Source organism: Lissotriton helveticus, chromosome 10 (genome assembly GCF_964261635.1).
Source record: "Lissotriton helveticus chromosome 10, aLisHel1.1, whole genome shotgun sequence".
In the NCBI taxonomy this organism is placed as follows: domain Eukaryota; kingdom Metazoa; phylum Chordata; class Amphibia; order Caudata; family Salamandridae; genus Lissotriton; species Lissotriton helveticus.
Genome location: NC_136071.1, coordinates 518812164 through 518832183, shown reverse-complemented (window position 1 = coordinate 518832183; position 20020 = coordinate 518812164). Strand labels below are relative to the sequence as shown.

Below are 20020 nucleotides of genomic sequence, written 5' to 3'. Positions count from 1 at the left end.
CTTCGCACTACTGATTCATGTTACAAACGCAAAGTGAAGACATATGTGGATAGACATCACTGTACTTTAAGCACTGTGTTATAAAAAGGAGACAGAGTCATTGTAAGGCAGAAACAGAAACACAAGTCTAATGCTTCATTTGATGCTAACCCAGTGAGTGTTGTGACTGTTAAAGGACACATGGTAGCTGCTCACTGTCCTGGAAAGTCCATTATGTGAGATTATTCGCATTTCATGCACCTTCCTCGAACTTCGCCAGCTCCAGATGCCAGAAGTGAGGCTTATCCATCTGAGAATCCAGAGACCCCAAGGACTGTAGCAGTGTCTCTGTCACAATTGCCAGTCATGGACACTTCTCCTATATCTCCACAACCTCACATGACTAGATCTAGGGGATTGATTCAAGCACCAAAATGACTTATTGAAGAATTCTAATGTATAAATGTATTATTGGTACCTTTTGTGTATCAAAGGGGGAAATGTAGTGTTTTTTGAGTTAGACATGACAGGACCCTCTGATGTAGAATGTTCTGTTAACAGTTACACGCTGAGGAAGAAAGATGTGTAATACCAAGCTTCGTGTGTGGTATGATTATTTCATGCACCCGGGCTGGGGTGGACTCCATATATACAAAACTCTTGTAATGAATGCACATGATGCATTTAAGAAGCCAGCTGTGGGATACAAGTAAAATAGATCCTGGGGCATTATCAGGAGAAGGATAAGGGATGCATGTATGGTATCTACTGAGGCTGCCATTTCCACACAACAGAGGTAAAGTAAATGTAAATATTTTTAATGGGTTGCATTACACCAGGGCAACTACAGTGGAAGTGCTTGCCTTGTCTACAGTACCTTACAGAAATGGGCTACTAACTATACTATGTATTAGAGTGTAGCATTCGTCACTCATTCTGTAACAGGATTCTTATTTGAGGTGGTGAACTGGTGGCTTGCCATAACCCTGAAAGAATTATACAGCTCCCTGAAAACCTATAGTCTGACTGACCTATGAAAATGGTCATTAACTGGACTTGTTAATTTGTTACAAGTTTGACATTGGTGGGATAAAAAGGCATTGGATGTGGGTGATATAGCCAATATTACCTTTTTTGAACCAATTACAATCATATTTTACTGTAATGTCCATTACAACTATCAAATACTTTTTTATATCTGTTTGAAGTACATCTACCTACTAAGAAGCACACATACAGTTTCATTAACCCATTAGCTGTTGGGCCTTCCCCCACCCCCAGTGCTAAGCCCTTTTTTTGCTATTGCGGGTAGTTCACACTTAGGACTCCATAACTTTTTGGCACATTAGGTATTCACAACAAATGTCTGTCCTTTTTCCCCAATATCCTGGAGACTCTAAAGGTAGCCAGAGTTTGTGGATTCCCCTGGAGGAAACCAAGAAAATATGCAAAATATTGCAAAGATCAGAGATTTTTTGAGAACAGTAGGAAAAAAGTGCTCCAGATAAAGTGTTAGTGTTTTCCCTAAAAATGGCATTAACGAACGGTGAAACCCATGGGAGATCCAGGGAAGGTATAGATTTCAGAAAAGTAGTCTAAAGTACAAATTCAGCAGGGGGTCATATGCGATCTCTTAAGGTGTTCCCAATAAAAATTGCTGTTGAAATAAAGAAATATTGAAATTGAGTAGTAAAAAATGGCTATTTGTGGCAACAGCTATTATATTAACCAGCATATTAAATTTACGCCCACAGACCTCATCCAGCATCTTCAACCTTTCCAAACACCGGTCCATACAGGGTCATTGTGAATATTCATGATTACTGTGTACCTTCATAATAGGCCACAAACCTTTTAAAAGCCTTGCTAAAGCCCTTGTGTCACATGCCACTACAGGAGGAAAATTATGTTGACTGAGCACTTGGAAACTATTAATAGAAGATTCATGATCATTTCAATTAAATGTTTTATATAATAGTCAAATTGCATTGTGCATACCAATTTTTGTTTCAATCTCATTTGTGCAATAAATTGAGCCACATCACATGGGACAAATCATGGTATGTGCATTACCTTGTTGCGCATGAAAAATACTGTAAAGGGAGCCCATTATCAACTAAAGATGTTATAGAAAATTAACTTCTTTATTCCAAAGCAAAACCTAAAGACCGCGGTCCAAGTAATGGTCCTTAAAATACACTATGATAATACACACTATGAAAACATATTGGTTACAAGCCTCAATAAGTCAAGATTGCCCATTTAAAGCTGTTCCTTGTGCACTAGCACGTGTGCTTAAAAGCACCATCTGCAAATTTCACATGACTTATGTATCAAAAGAATTTTGCTGGCCTCGAAAGGTGTCAATAAATGACATTTGTAAAATCGCCAACAAAGAAGTCCAGTTCAACACTCCAAAATGTCTTAGACTGAATTCTCAGATCTTTGCAGGAGAATGCATGCCCAGATTCTAGAGGACTGCGCCTACACTTTTCATGGTTTACAAAACGCATAACACTGAAGCAGGTCTTCTCAAGAGTTTTGTCCTTAATCTCTGAAACCCCTGCACCTTTGCATTGGGAAAGCACCTACTGTAGAGACAGGAGAGCTTCAAGACCAAACTAATACGCTTCTAACCTAAGAGTCGGACAAGAGAACGGGAACATCTTGTTTAACGTACAATCAGTGTTTCTATTGAAGGTACCACTACACTGCACTGGTTCTTTACGCCATGTATGTGGATCTGGTGATAACCCACAATGATGAATACTTTTTAGAGTTAAATATTTTTCTAGATATACTGATACACAAACTTTACTTGACAGAAGAGCTTTACTGTGTTGTTGACCACTTTATTCACTGATGGCCCCTTCTGACCCTATGCAAACCAATGTGAAGATAATTCCTAAACATATTGTACCATTGTTGCTGCCAGGTGTTTGTTTTTCAGAATTTTACTGTGCTTAATTACTGATTACATTCGCAGAATTATTTAAATTAGTAAATAAATCAGAGTATAAATTGTCTCATAATAAATACAAGACATTTAAGTTTAGGTGTGGGGTAAAACCAGTTGTTTCCCTGAATATGGTGACTGGCTTAAACAAGTAGAACTCCCTGTTAATGTATATGCTTTTTCTGTGTAGGTGAACTATACATTGCTTGGAGAAATCTGTAACATGTGGCGGAACTATGGTGATATCCAAGATTCATGGGACAGTGTCCTGAATATCATTGAATGGTATGGAAAGAATCAAGATTCCTTGCAGCCTGCGGCTGGACCAGGGAAATGGAATGACCCAGATATGGTAAAAGAACATAGATTTAAACTTCTGTTTTGATAAATTGTTCACATTAAAAAGGCTTATTTACAAGCCCCTATTGCCACCACTCCGTCACTTTTAGTGACGTTCTGATGGCAATAGGAGCTTTGCCTTATTTACAAGGCAGCGTTAAGTCACTTAACGCTGCCTTACAATAAGGCACCCTTTCCCGCTAGACTTAGCATGAAAGCGTTAGCCAATTGGTGTTGTGGTGGGCGTCCCATCGCAACACCCATTGATTTTGATGCTGCCTTCTATTTACAAGAGCAGCGTAAATAGGAGGCAGCGCCAACATTAGGGGAAAACCTGTTCTTAAATAAATGTAAATGTAAATGTGTTTGTATTTATATAGCGCACTTCTACCCAGAGGTCTCGTAGCGCTGTATTCATACCGCTGTGGAACCCATCCTGGCTTTCCTGTGAAATGTCCACTCCTGGGCACCCCCAAGGTGAAGCCAGGCATCCAAGACGAAACTAGGAGAAATGCTTTATTTCTCCTCGTTTCTGCTGTTTCCATGTGTGCTACCTTGGGCAGTACACATAGAACCAGCAAAACGCCAATGATTGTTTATGTGCAGGAAGGTCCTCCTTCGTGCACATAAACAATCATTTAAAAAAAATGCTGTTTTGAAACTTCTATGTGTGCTCAATCAAGCAGCACAGATAGAAGTTACAAAAAAGGCATTTAAAGATTTTTTTATGTGCAGGAAGGGGGATCTTGCTGCACATAAACAGTCTTCCTCTCAACACAGGCACCCTTGCACTATGGTGCAAAGGTGCCTGCATTGGCACTAGGCAACTTAATCTAGTGCCAGCGCAGGGGAAAATGCATGGCTGCACCACATTCTAGTAAATATGGTGCAGCCCTGCATTTCTAATGTGAAGAAATGTGTAATTAGCCTTCTTGGCATAACGACATCCTTTGCCATTTCCTTGTAAATAAGCCCCTAAATGTGGTAGAGATACTAGAGATGTCACACCATTATTAGGGGCTGTCTGCTCCCAAATTAAAACAGATTCTGTTGTGGGCTTTTACTTTTAAGACCTGTGACTTTGGCCCCTGATCATGGCTAGAAATGTTTCTAATGTTGTGAAATCTTGCAGGTTCATAATGTTTTCATATGCTCGAATAATTATTTTAGATATGCCTGTAATGCTTAGGTTTAGCAATGATTTTTTCTGCTTTTGGAAAACAATTTCTTATGCTAGTGTTGTACATTATAAATATGTGATTTTTTTCATCTGAGTCTTACTAACATCTTGGGAAATGAGCAAGTTTTGTAGTAAATGCAAAATAATTTAACAACTGTTTGCAAAAACATGGATTGGAGTAGGGATTGTTGTGCTGTAAAACTTTCTGAACTAAGAAAGTATAATATCTCCATGAATTTGCACTGCTGACAAAGGGACTCATTTACAAGACAATTGCATCGCCAGTGCGTCACTATTTTAGATGCACCGGTGGCGCCGTCTGCCTGCCTGTATTTACAAGGCCACATAAAGTCACCCTGCATTACTCTTCATGGCCTTATAAATATAGCCCCCTCTCAACCATTACTCTGCGTGAAAGGGTCTTTCCATGGGCACAGTGGAGAAGAACAGGAATGCGCCATGTCTTGTAGATACGGCGCATCCCTGCCCTTTTATTTTGACGCACGACAGCGCAGCAGGAAGGCTTGCTGTGCTGCCACGCATCAAAATATAATAAATGAGGCCCAAAGTGAGGGCTTTGCTCACTGAAGACAATCAATTCGAGATGCACATCACTGAGTCCATTTCCACAAATAAGAAGATTTAAGTTGTTGTTATACTGTTATTACACAGTGTTAAAACATTTCTTGGCATTAAGTTTCTTATATTTGCCTGTGCTAATGATGTCAATATTACAGAAATTATAACGTGCCATTTTTTTTATTCTTTAGATTAATATATGATACGGATTAGTAGATGCACTATTGTTGTGTTCCTTGACTTCACTGAACCAAGTTGGGTGCACCTAAAATTACCCTTCTAAGGACCCTGGTATTTATGAGCCATCACTATACTGACTCATCATTGAGGCAAAAACCCACAAGTGGGGCCTATTCCCAAACTGCATTATGTAGTACGCATAGTAGTACTTCCATAGTACTACTAAATGTACCACAAAATGCTATTCCCTAACCTACAAGTGTAAATCCCCACTTCTCGTATTATGTCTATGAGGAGATTTTCACAAGGGGCATACATTCTACTAAATGGGAGGGATTTATAAAGGAGTAAGGAAGGGTTTAGAGAGGGCCAGGGAGTAGGTGAGGGAGGTACCTGCACTCACCCAAAACAGAGTAAGGCCATTGCTATTCATAAACTGCACTTCGAAAGTTATTACAGCCAAAAAGGAACCCAAAAAAGTAGTAAATTACTCCAGATCAGACCTGTTGGTAGTCCAGCATCACACATGGCCAACTACCGGTGCAGCAACAACTTACCATGGAAAATAATAGAAGTAGGAACTTAAAATAAAACCCCTTAGAAAATTAAATGAAATTAAAGTAAATTATTTTAAATACTTGCAGAAATAAATACATATAATTTACTGTTAAAATGATCTAAAAATAAAACATGTATTTTTTACTTATAATATATATACAACCTTTTTTAATTTATAAATTAATCTATCAACATTTATTAAAATGTAATTAATTTACTTTAATTCTCAGGATGTGGACATTTTAACGATTATGCATAATAAAAATGTATTTTTTATATGTATGTGGGAATTTAGATTCTTGACGTGTGTCTTGTCGTTTGGGGCACTGCAAACTCTAAGCTTTAGGATTCTTCACAAGGAGGGGGCAGAGGAGAAAAGCCCTGACGCCAATGCTATTAAGCGCAAGCATCATTCCCGCTGCGCAGCATATATGTTTTGTTATTTGGGGCTCCACGGAATTCAAGCTCCAGGATCCCTCACAAGGAGGAGGAAGAGGGGAAAAGCCCTGAAACCAGTGCAATAAAGCACAATCATTATCCCTCTGCATGAGATTCCCCCCCAGACCAAGGGCAGGCTGTCTTCACCCTGGAGAGGAAGAGCATAGCCGCGCCCTTTGGTTTTTCTTTTCTGTCTTCTGGCTGAGAGTTTTATTTAAGAGGATACCAGTATTTAAGGTAGGACAGCTCCTTCATCATTTTTATGGGTACAATAAAAGCATCTACCCTTAATGGACGCTGTTGTCTCTACCCCATCCTCAATTACTAACTATCTCACTACAGTTATATGGCAATCAATACGGAAGTCAGTTCACTTGGTGAGAGAATTAAAAACCTTCAGTCCCTTTCCAGGGAAGCTCCAGCTGTGGTCAAGGAGGTTACTATTGAAATAATGGCAGCTATCCCAGCGGTGGAGGGAAGCTGTATTTGTTTAGCTTATTGAGAGTGTGTGACTAATAATTCCACTGTAACATCCTTGAGTAATCCTTGTGCCATCCAAAGTTCTTAATTTGATTGCATTGAAGTCATTGATAGTCCTCAACCTTTCTTAAACCTACCTCCACCTAAAAGAAAATGCAAATTTTGGCAGTACTTTTGAACCGTAAAAACATAGGAGAGGTAAATCCCCATTCATCATCAGTCAATAAAAACAGTAGCTCACATCTTTCTGAAGTAAGTCTAGTGGGCAGTCCTGAAAAATCTGAATTGGACTAATTGCGTTCTGCCCTAATCGAGCACAGCTCACCCTTTTTTTACAACCTTAAGGGCGATGTTGAAGGATTTTTATCGGGACATCCAAGAGAGGATTAAAGCATGAGTGAATAAATCTCCCTTTACATCAATCAAACCCAGAGAGCCCAACAGTCAGCAGGTTATTCTTGCTGCTCAAAGATCACAAGTAATTTTAGCCTGGTGCCAATAATTTCACTGGAAGTGCTCCTTATCCCAATATCTTTACTTTGGGTATAATCTGTAATCAGGAATACCCAATCTCCTCTGGGAGGCCTAAAATGAAGCAATATTGCCATCTCAACAAAGACTCAGTACCATTGGAAATACTCACGTAAATAATGAGGTTAACCTTCAACTGCCACTTGATAGCACACCCTATGTAATTTTTTAGAGAAAGTTCCACCATTAGTTGTTAACAAGAGAGGGTTGGCTGGATCTTATACAAAAGTTGGTCAATTGGTTGAAGAAAACCTCTGGATGGTCTGATGTGAGAAACTGAGTATGGTTTCACCAACCTCAACCAGTACCCAAACAGAAACTGCAATCCTTGTCAGGGTGAGGCACAAGCAAATCCCACATTAATATGTGCTCAATCCTCTGGTAGCTTGGCACAGAGCAGTCAGGCTTCCCTTAGAGACAAATTGTCAAGTATTTATGCAGCACTTAAAACAGTAATAAAGTGAAAACACAACAAAAGACAATCCCACACCCATTTAGAAAAATAGATCACATTTTAATAAATAAAACAAGACCAAAATGAAAAAAATCAAATCAGTATAACTAGAGATAAGGAGGTTTAAATATTTCTGTAAATACAGTGCCAAAAAGAACAAAGCGCCAACTGTGACAAAGTCACAAGTTCAGGCCAACCATGATGGAGCATGGGCTGGCCCGTTGACCAAGAGTACCTCAAATCCTTGTTGCTGAGGGTTGCAAGGTCCTACATCAAGGATGCGTTGACCGGCGGAGGTGATGCATCTGTTCTGAGGAGCTGCGAATCTCCAATGGAAGTTCCTGCATCGTCATAGAAGATCCCGTTGACGAGGACTTTCGATGCGAGGACTTATGTCGGAGAAGCTTTGCACAGCGCCGGTTCTGATGCAGGCTGTGTTGTCAATGCAGAGCTCTTGCGCTGGGAAAATCCTTGCAGCAAAGGGGATGAGTTAGTTTAGCTCTGGTTTGCGCCACACAGCAGATGAAATGCTTCTGTTATGCTGGATCCACAGATGTGCTGGAAAAGCAGCTTTAGGCCCACTTCCAATGGTCCAGCACTGGGGTGTCACCACTTGGCAGGTAGGACTCACACATGGTGCCGGGGTCCAGGTTTTGAGAGCCCTCTGTCCCTAAAACTCAGGTCATGAGCAGTGCCGGCTACTCCACTAAGGTGGAGGAGCATTGCCCCACTGCTTTAAGAGTAGTACAGCAGAAAAATAAAATGATATTAACTTAGTTATTATCATTTGATTTTTCACTACAGGCTAGGTTAGGGCAGGGCTGTGGTTACCTGTGGAGGAGTGCGCATGGCAGCTTTTGGACAGTCAACAGCACTTTGTAAGTTCCCCACCACGCTGTAATACACAGCCTGGTGAGGAACATTCCCAGCCTCCCATTTCCCATCTGAGCGCAGAAACACGATGCTCAGACCAATCACAACGCTGCATTGCACCGTTGTGATTGACTTAGAGGAGGTAGCCTGGGTGATTCCTGCTTCCTTCCGCTACCGAATTAGAGGAGAAGACAGCGTGTGAAGGGACCAAAGGAGAGAGTCAGCGGCCTGCAAAATGTGAGTGCTTTTTCATTTTATTTTTTGTTTCCCTGTCTCCCACCCCTCCGCCTGCCACCCCTGTTTCCTGCAAGCCGCTACTGGTCTGAAGGCCATCCAACTTCCCTTGGAGAAACTCTGGGGTCCTGGGTTCAACAGATGCTCAAGTCCAGTTTTTCTCACCCAGGCAAGAGGGCAGCAGGCAACTGGTCAGCAAAACAGGGTAGCTGTCCTTCAGAGCAGCAGTCCAACAGAGGGGCAGTCCTTTCAGCAGCACAGCAGACCTTCTTCCTGGCAGAGAATCCGTAGGCCAGAAGGGTACTAAAGATTTGAGCCTGGGGTCTAATATTTCTACCTGGGCCTTCCTTTGAAGTAGGAGAAGCTTCTGAAGGTTTCACTTTGAAGTTCACAGGCATCCTGCTGTCTCTGCTCAGTCTCCAGACTACCCACGGGGAGTGTGCAGCCCGTTGTGTGGAGGCAGGACACAGCCTATTCAAGTGTAAATAGGGCTGTGCCCAGTCTGCCCTGCCATCCTACTAGTGATTGCCTATCCAGGCACACCTAAGCTCTCTATTGTATGTGGCTGTCAAGGAGGAATACACAAAGCCCAACTGTCAGCAACAAGCAGTCATGTGAACCAGAGACAGGCTGCAGGCACTAAATGGCTAAGGCAGGAACATGCAATGTATGATTTATACAGCATTCTATCCATCATTTGTTTACCTAGCACTTTGTGTTCTAAGTGCACTGGGTATGCCCAGACGTGGGTCCCAGGCTCATTGTGCCCCTAGATTTGAGTTAGCCTGGCTGATGAGGGGTGAAATCCCAAAACTGCTTCTAGGATGGTTTATTCCGGTCCAGGGGGGGACCTGGCTTGGCAGTTCCCACGAGGAACAGGGTCAAGACTGATTTGCAAATGGCTGGGTCTAAACTGGGGTGGCATGGTGAGCAAAATAACGATATATTTAACCCAGACCACTTGAGTGGGAGTTAATGTTTTTTCTGCATTACGTCCATAATTTGTGTCTTAGATGTTTTAATTGTTCTATAAGATATCATGTCTGTCTTCTGATATTGGTCAATTTAACTATTAGACAGTCTAATAGGCATATAGAAGATTGATGGTTTAACTTTCCTTCCACTGCTGGTGTGAATTTGCCATTTAAAAAATATCAACTAGGATTCAAATTTGTGATTTTGTTTTTTATGTAATGTAATGCTTTTATGGCACCTTGAGTTGAATAAAAAGTATTGACTGACGGAATTTATACTTCAGAAAAATGTTTTATTAAATGTATATTTAAATTAAAGATGTATTCCAAAATGTAGTATATTGTGCTGTACAATTTTGTTTATTTTGCTCTACATCTAAAATAAATATATAACATTCCTTTACATTAAGATTTAACATAAAAATATATATTTAATAACTTTTTTAGAGATAAATAAACTTTTTCTCATACTTTACTTTTGGGAGACCCTGCAGAGCTCCCTAAGGTAAAGTATAGGGAACATTTTAAAGTTTATAAATAAATTAGTCAAACTATTTAGTACTAGACTTACTACTATTTCTTTTTGACAGTCATAACTCACTTGATTATTTGTCTCCAACCCCTTTTCCAGGAAGTTGAGAGACAGTGGTTTACACTTTTGAGTATCTTTACATTTGGATTTTATGAATAGCCAAAGTAGTAAAGTTACTCAAAAGTGTAAGTTACCTTTGTAAATAGCCACCCTTGTTCAATGCTCTGCTTGCCTACAGGATGAACAGGTATAGTGGTCAAATGAAATCTACAGAGCAAATCAAAATCCTTGCCTGGAATCAATGATGGGTTTGTATAGAAGGATTGTGTTTCCTAACATTAATATGAGTATAAGAGGAGGGCTTAATAAGCTATTTTGCATCTGTTCAAAGATGTACTCATCCCCAGTCTACAACATTGTTTAATTTTGGAAGAATGTGTAAAAAATTATATTAGTGAGTTGGAGAATGTTTGTTAAGAAAGTTGGAGAAAGACAGGTACCTGCAAGGAAATAGATTTTTTGCAGGTTCAGCCACACTTTTTGACTATTAAGTACTGGTGTAATGACTTTGTAGTGCATAGGGCCCTGCTAAGGATCCCTCATGCATGTGCTCTGACCGGTAAAGTGTATGTTTAATTGGCTAATACCCAATTGGCATGATCTAAATGATTTAGAAGTCCCTAGTATGTCTACCAGGGATACCTAAGGCCTGCAATTTAAGTGTCCCTCATAAACTGCAGCACTGGTTGTGCCACAAATAAAGCATGTCTCCCAGTCTGCCACTGCAGACTGGCAGAGCAGTTTCTAAACTGCTAACTTGACTTTGAGAGCGCGAGCCAGGAAAAAACTCTGGTCCACTTCATAGAGTTTTTGGGAACTCCGCGTACTCTGCGGAGTGCAGAAAACTCTGCAAACTCCACGAGCGGAGTTCACCTCCCAGACCTACTTTTTAATATATATAATTCACCTCTAAGGCAGGCCTAATAAACTCATGGTGAGAATGTATATTAAAAAGTAAGACATGCTTTTACATGTCCTGACAGTAAAAACAACGCACTGTTATTTTTATTATAGAAACGCTAGTAGCCCCATTGGCGAGTACAGGGTTACCCACAGAAACTTAGCAGTGCCAATTTCTGAATGGGACTACTAAATGTGATTCTTCAAGGTATCAAAATAATTATTGCATTACATCTAATGCGTTGCTCAAGGCAACTTTCATTTAGCTTTTGGTGCAGCGCAATTTTAGCTACAACTTTTCCATGTCACAAAATACATAACATGAAAGTTTACTTAGCACATGTTTCGCATGTGGTTTGACAATATTAAAATAAGTGTTGCACTTGACATTATTACTAAAGTGCATTTACTGTAGGATTAGTGAATCTACTAATACTGAAGTGGCTTATTTGTAATATATAAGATGTTCATCCTTACTTAGTAGACATGTACTCCTCACATAACCAGTTCAATTTATGTAATGTGTGCCTTAATACATTAATTGACACCCGCTCACATGTAAAATGCTATTTTTCTGAAAACTACAAAAGATGTATGTAATGTGTGCTCTAATGTTTCATATATTGCATTAGAATGATGTAGTTCCTGGACATACTTAAATGTATACATTTATGAATTTGTTTCATGTCACATATAATAAGTATCTAATGTACTGACAAATTAATATTCATTTGTGTTTAGGATGGGCACACACATATTAAATGTGCACCATTGAGTTAATACTTTATCTTTAGTAGGGCTGTATTTCCCCATGCTGCATAATATACTGTTTTCCATTTACTGCTAACATGAAATTTCCTCCAGGTATTCATATGCATTGTTAGTTTGAGAATAGATGCATTCCTGTACTAGTAACAGAGGGAGAGAGACTGAAAAGAAGACCTTGATAAAAGAATATGGAGAGCCCGAACGTTAACTGAAAGGTCTACCCAGCAATGTTACTACCTAACCTGACTGTGAGAAGACGATGTTGTTCCTATGTCCAGGGTGGGATACTTTGTGAATGTTGTAGTCTACAATGAATAAAGGATAAAGACAATAGACACCTGATGATGTGTACAGAGGGGTGTTACTTAATGATTTTAGTGTGAATAACTGGAGTCTACACTGTCTAATGTTACCACACTTTTCTTTGGACTTTGAGAGGTTTAGAACTCTATGCTTTGTTAGATTATTTCCTAAATGTGGCTTACGCAAACACTTATTTCCCTGACCCGAGAAGACTATTGACCAAGTTTCTGCATTGCTGATACTTTCCTACTTAATGTTTCCTGCCTTGTTCTAATCTTCCTTTAAAGAATTTTCCTGATTTTTTAGACACTTTAGGGTCCAAAACCATTCTCTTAACTTAGACCATCTAGATTTACTAATGTATAGACAGGAAAATCTGAAACTCTTCTCTAAGCATCAGTGCGGATAAGAAAGGTGCATCGGAGGACAAATGGTAAGAGAATAGGTCTAAATTGCTGGATCACTTTTATACAATTGGCACCTTTACAAAGTTGCCACTTTGTTGCCCAAATTTTCCAGTGGTCTCTTATGGTTCTACTCAAGCTGATATCCTCAAGACAGTCCTCAGCCCTCCTGGTGGGAGGTGTGAAAAACTCTCCGGAAGGAGCTCTACCACATCGGTAGTGAGCGAAATGGTATATATGGGCTTGCAAGATGCCACACTTCACAGGCATGGAGGCGGGAGGGCACCTGGCAGCCCATTGGCTAGTAGTTGCCACATCCCAGAGGGCAAGAAACCAGTATAAAAGTGCCACCCAGACCTCGGATCACATATATACTAAAGAAAGGATCAAAGGACTTCCCTGCTGTTCCCTGCACCCAGCAAAGAGAGGCTGCACCAAAGACTGAACTGCTCCTCCTGCATCTTGGGATAGCAAAGGAAGGTATGTGCCAGTGATGTCCCGCTCGAGTAAAAATTGTCCCGACCCCCAGACAGAAAAGGTAACTCCAATAGTCAGTTGGCCGATTCCCTGTCACAACCACAGAGTGGTAAAAACTGAAGACTCCTGCCTTGGTGAGTTAGTAGCCAAGAATGTCTGAACACCACTGACTGCTGAAGTGCTACCCAGGAGACTGAGTCCCAGTCCTCAAAAGTTGCAGCTGAATCTGCTGGACCTGGGAGAGTCACTGGAGTGCAGGTAGGTATACACAGCAAGGAAGTTACTGCCAGTTAAAGGCAACCGTTAGTTTCACTGTAACCAGAGACAAGTAGACCAGTTTCAACAACATTTTGCACTAAGGTTCACCCAGACTAAATGTGATGTCACACCCTAAGGTCATAGTCGACCATCATGTTCATGTACCAGGGGGTGGCCAAAGGAAGGCCCCCAACACTGACTTGGCATCCCTGTGCCTCTTCATCATCCTTCATCCCTTGGGTCAATCCCACGCCATTGATTCCTATAGTTATTCACCCATCGAGCCTGGGATCAACAAGAGCCTTACCCACAAACTCCAGAACATCCAAAATAATGATGCCAGACTAGTCCTTAACCTACCGTGCCACTACCGCATCACCCAACACCTGCGGGAACTACACTGGCTCCCCGTCGAGAAGAGAATCTCCTTCAAGCTTCACACCCAGGCCCACAAAGCCCTCCACAACATCAGCCCTGCCTACAGGAACCACCGCCTCTCATTCTACGTGGCCCAAAGATCCCTCTGCTCAGTCCGGCTCTCCCTCGCCACGATGCCACGCATCAAGAAGACCAGAACAGGAGGTCACTCCTTCTCCTTCCTCACGGCAAAAGCATGGAAAACACCCTTCCTCTCCACCTTCGCCAGACATCAACTCTCTCCAAGTTCCTCAAAACCTGAATCACCATTAGTGTCCGGCACCGCACGCACCCTAATGGGCTATAGTAGCCCTCTGATGATTCTATGCGAGGGCATAGGTGCCATGCCCGCCCTTGCCTAGTGGCTTGAGACCCTTTCAGAAGAGTAGCGGCGCTTCACTAACCCTGATTGATCGATTGATTGATTGGAATAGGATATGAGACTGCTTTAAGTGCGGGTAACTGTTCAAATGGACCTCTTTGGTCCCTGTGCCTAGTTCCCTGCCTAGGTTGGTGACTTCAAGAGTGCAATTATAGCTGTTTACAAGTTACTTGTTGCGGCTAAACTTAAACTGCTAGACTGGGTAGATTACAATGATTTATTGCACTAAGTAAAAAGCTGCAATTTATTGTTTATTTCAAAATTCAAATTTCCATAACCCTACAGTGGATTTTTGCCATTGAGGTGTCTATTTAAAGAAGAAAATACAAACTATTTTTTATAAATTGGTGTCTGGTTTTTATTGTGCTGCATTTTCTTCTTATTGAACTGTTTTGGTACTTCTTAAGGCTTTGCACTTGTTTCTTTGAAAAAGCCCGACTGCTTTTGAGCCACAGATACCCAGGACTGAGCTAATGTTTTACAAACAAACCTAAAAGGACCTGATTAGGAAATGTTTCTTTATTACACAATGAGCTTGCACAACCACACCATATAATACATCACTTTACCCATAAAAATGGTCGGTAGGAGGGGATTTAATCAAGTTGATTGCGTGACAGGAGTGGATCCCTCTGGATTTAGGGAGCTACCCATTTTCCACACAACAAGTGCCCATTATCTTAGTCCCTCTTGACAGTTGGCTGGAATGATAACAGGGGGAGGGGGGGAATTTCTTATTTCAGCAGGGATCCCATACCCAAATACAGCCATGATGAGTTTTGTTGTGCGGAACGGGGAATAGCTATGTCCACATAGAACAATCAGCTGAATATCTCCATGGTTTTCCCTGAACACAGAAATGTTCTAATTTATATGTATCACCTGGTCTGTGCAGGTGGTATTTGTGTGTGGTAGAGTGGTGCTGGCCAGGTGTGGGGGGGGGGGCAGGGTATGGGATTCAGGCTACAACAGATTTTGCATAGAGAGCAGTGTTACCTGCTCCCCCAGAACTGTTGGAGTGGCCCTGGCATGGTCTGGCTGTGCGTGTGGCTATAGGTCCTGCCTGGAGGAACCACAATTTACCCGATCCTGGAGTTCTGGCAGCAAGGAATTGTGGGTGCAGGAATACCAGTAAGCAGCTTTGATTTGTCTGAGTGCTATTCCCCTACTCCCTCAGCCAGGCACCTCTTCAGGACACAGCTCTATCATACCACTGTTGAGGGTCGAAGCATTTACAGTGTATTCTGATACAATGCGGAACAGGCTACCTTCAGATAAGATACTAGTTGTCTCTTTCAATATTTTAAAGGCCATGGCCAATGGTTCTTTAGAAGGTATGACATAGGTAGTTAGGTTCTGTCGGAGAAATACTGACGTTTTATTCTAATTTTGATGAGGATAAGGGTGCGTTATATTTTCTTGAAAAGTATTATAATTGAAAATTGTTGCCTAAAGCTTTAATTTACTTGTTTTTTCCTTCTATTTAAGCCTTGTTTCATTACATGTTTTGTTTTTAATTTCTATGTAAGCTTGTTTCAGTGTGGCACCAGAAATATCGAGCTGTAGAAATGTTTTGTGTTGGCCCCCCCTTGCCTCTCCCCCCATCCCGAAACCTCTAAATATCAGAATATTGATTGAATCTTTGATTTAATGCCTTTTGCCGTTCTGCCTTCTCTTCACCCCAAGGGATGACAGTTCCCTCGGGATTTGTTGTAAAGTGCACATTGTAGTGTTATTGTGCAATGCCTTCCTCAGACCATCTCTCTTTTCTTTGCAAACGCTGAAGAATGATCCTCACTTAGATTATACGAGGACCATTCTGCTTCCAATTTGCATATTTTGTGATTAACAGCTCTCATGTCATCTTGACGGTCATCTCTGTCTGACAGGCCTCTTTCACCTTGAAGAGTAACTCTGGGAATCATTCACACCTCACGTCTGAGTCTGGCTTCTAGTGGAATACACTTACAAATATTTACATGTATCCTTGAACACAAACTACCAATCAACTGTTGTGCAATGGCAACACAGTTCAGTTCCTGTTTGACTATGGTGCTTGCTTCTTTAAAGTGGCACCTGTGGTTCGCTCTTAATCCTTTGTACATTCTGATAGCTTCAAAAGCATCTCAACGTAGCAACCACTGATAAGGTCAGTGGCTTTAGGTTATGTGATTGAAATTCTGCCTGTTTGCCACTGTAATGGTGAAATTTTAAAGACTTAAGAAAGACTGATAGATTTATTTTAACAATTTTCAATTCATAAGAACTTAATTAAACACATCAGAGGCGGAAGAATGTTTATCAGATAGAGTATCATCTACCTTGTTTCATTTGAAAAAGGGGCATATGCCTTGCTTGAGACTTCTCCCAGGATTCTTTCATTAGTCTGCAGTTTTTTGAGCATTGTGAGGTCTCTCGCATGATCAGAAGTATGGGTCTAAGAGTCTAAAATAGCAGTAGTAACAGGTTCTGAACACGGGCTGTGAGAGCAGCTCTGACTAGACTAAGCAAATGACTTATGACAAAAATATTTGCAGAAACCTAGGTTGCTCCAAGAACATTTGTCTCAGAATGTAGAAATTAAGGATTTTTTTTACTTTAGGCTCCTGGGAATGACTGTAGTGCTAGACATTTTTTTTGTCTTTGTAGGTACAGTTTACCACTGTTTTTTGATGTCCGCTGGTACTGTTGTATTTCAGGAACATAGTAAAGATGCTTCTTTGGACTTTTGACAATCCAGGCGCGCTGAAATCAAACTGCCAATGCTTACTTATGGTGGTTAGAATTAAAAACTGATATGGTGTGGTAAATAGTTCATAAACCACAATAAACCGAAACTGCAGCCAGTGCCTTAACTTTAAAGAAGAATAGAGGAACTAAGAGCTAAAATAGTACAACTACAACTAAAATACACAGAACGTCCTAGAGGGGGTTATCACCTTAGAAAATGGAGAAAAGCCTACATAATAGAGACAGTAGTCTTCCTCCATACACCAGTTACCTTGTAATCTCAGGAAGCTCACATGCATTGTGCAACAAGGGCTACTACATAAGGAACCTGCAAGCTCTTAAGTCCTTGTTCTCTGACTTTGTTTGACAAATTCACTAGCACAGTGCTCCCTAAACTTTTTAGGACCACGACCCGATTTTTGGGACGGCATACATTTGTAGCCTATCTAGGTTTAATGGACAGGCAGCGGGCATTTTTTAATGTAAGTAAACCATCGTGTGGTAGCGCACTGTCAAATATCGACAGCACGTTTTCCATTGTAAATGTCTACTAAATTTGCTTTGACAGTTTTATTGGAAAAACTATATTGCGCACAAACGATAATGTGTGGAAATCAGGTTTCATTCAATATTTATAATTTGATCCCATTATAATCTTTGTTCCCATCACACTTCAAAATTACAATTTTATTACTTTGTTTCTACTTTCCTAACTGCTGAATTTGTACAGTTCAACTACAGGTATTTACATTTTGTTGTGTGTTACAAAAAAATGACATGTTCCACACTCCCTGTACCCCAGAAAGATTGTCACATCATTCCTTTTAATTTTCTTTCCTTGAATGCAAAATGAAAGAGGTTTGTAAACACCAATACCCATGTTACAAAAATATAAGCAGCAGTTTGTTAGAAGACATACCCTGACATTTGACCTAAGCACAGCAAATGTGACAAGATAAATCCAGAATTGAAAGGCATCTTTACCAACCAACCGAAAATCTGCTTGTGACCCACAGTTTGGGAAATGCTGCACTTGCTACTTCTTATTCTCAACCTGATAACCGGGATGGTCCAGCACATGGTGGCGCTGTTTGTCTAATTTGAGATGAGCACAATAAATCTGTATTTAATAATTCAATATACATTCAAAATGTATGATACCTGCTGCCCATGCCATTCATATAGCTTTGAGTGGCCTGGAATAATCTGAGTTGTCACACTTGTGAGACTATGATGGTTACTAGTTGTGTTGGTACTATTATTGGTAGGGGCAATGGGTGGTGCAAGCTGCAGTAGCCTACTTAGAGGATTAAACCCAGATTAGTTGACTGGGGGTGAGTGTTTGATTTGCTCAAACGCTCCGTCCATCATCCCCTTTTGTATCGCTTTGTTCGCCCTAAGTGTGGCAGGGTATGCTCAGATGTGAGTCCCTTGCTCACTTGGCCACTGGATTCAAGATAGCCTGGCTGATGAGGATTATGAATCCGAAACCGGTCCCAGGATGCTTGTTTCCGGTCCATTGAAGACATGGCTTGGCAGTTCGGGCTGGACTGTTCCCATGAGGCACAGGGTCAGACTGATTTGCATATAGCCATGTCAGAAATGGGGTGGCTGAGTGGGCTAAAGAATGGTGATGGATTAAACCCAGATCAGTTGACTGGGGTGAGTGTTTGATTTGCTCAAACGCTCCGTCCATCATCCCCATTTGAATCGCTTTGTTCGCCCTAAGTGTGGCATGGTATGCTCAGACGTGAGTCCCTTGCTCACTTGGCCACTGGATTCAAGATAGCCTGGCTGATGAGGATTATGATACCGAAATCGGTCCCAGGATGCTTGTTTCCGGTCCATGGAAGACATGGCTTGGCAGTTCGGGCTGGACTGTTCCCATGAGGCACAGGGTCAGACTGATTTGCATATAGCCATGTCAGAAATGGGGTGGCTGAGTGGGCTAAAGAATGGTGATGGATTAAACCCAGATCAGTTGACTGGGTGAGTGTTTGATTTCCTCAAACGCTCCGTCCATCATCCCCTTTTGTATCGCTTTGTTCGCCCTAAGTGTAGCAGGGTATGCTCAGACGTGAGTCCCTTGCTCACTTGGCCACTGGATTCAAGATAGCCTGGCTGATGAGGATTATGAATCCGAAACCGGTCCCAGGATGCTTGTTTCCGGTCCATTGAAGACATGGCTTGGCAGTTCGGGCTGGACTGTTCCCATGAGGCACAGGGTCAGACTGATTTGCATATAGCCATGTCAGAAATGGGGTGGCTGAGTGGGCTAAAGAATGGTGATGGATTAAACCCAGATTAGTTGACTGGGGGTGAGGGTTTGATTTGCTCAAATGCTCCGTCCATCATCCCCTTTTGTATCGCCTACTTAGAGTTCCCCGGCACATACTTTTAAAAAATATTTTTGACATACATAAGCGCTGGTACCAAAAAAGGAATTTGGACACTTACCACAGCGTTGCAAGCCCCTACTAATATGTCTGCCAGTATGTCACTGTTTTCCATCATCTTGCCTCTGCTACTCCTAGCTTTTGCAAGAGTGCTCGTTCTGTGCTACCGCTCTAGCTTTAAAAAATGAACCTGATGGTCACTTTCTCTGGGCAATGGCGTAGGTAGGCGATAGGCCCCTGTGTTTGCCACCCACGTCAAACGTAATCTGGGGAAGGGGTGGGGGCTGGGAAAGGGGGGGATGTGCTGGAAATTCTTACATTTGCATGTGCTGCAGTGTCCACAACTGAAGAAACCCAGTGTATGTTTGCTCAGCCAATTTCCTCTTTCTTCGGGTTTCGGGTAGCTAGGACTCAGGATGTTTCTCAGTGAGATCCTTCTTCTGTAGGTAATGTTTGGTTTGTCAGTAATAAACTCTCTCAGTGAAGTGTCTGTTTTTAGCAAATGCTAGTGTTTGTTTAAACTCCGTCTTAACACTCCCGACCAGTTGTTATAACCAGTGATCATTCTAATCTTTTGGTCTTGGCTTTGGGAATTGTCTTTCAGTGTGTCAGTCCATTTGATTTTGTCTATTCTTAGT

The 20020-nt window shown here is 41.3% G+C and overlaps 1 protein-coding gene across 1 annotated transcript in view; it reads left to right on the top strand.

The window, feature by feature from the left end:
• The window catches only part of LOC144784322 (alpha-N-acetylgalactosaminidase-like), a 110041-nt gene that overhangs the window by 67361 nt on the left and 22660 nt on the right, over positions 1-20020 (top strand). The window contains exon 6 of the mRNA XM_078663031.1: positions 3126-3287. Coding sequence (XP_078519157.1) covers positions 3126-3287 — 162 coding nt within the window. The remainder of the gene's footprint in view (positions 1-3125; positions 3288-20020) is intronic.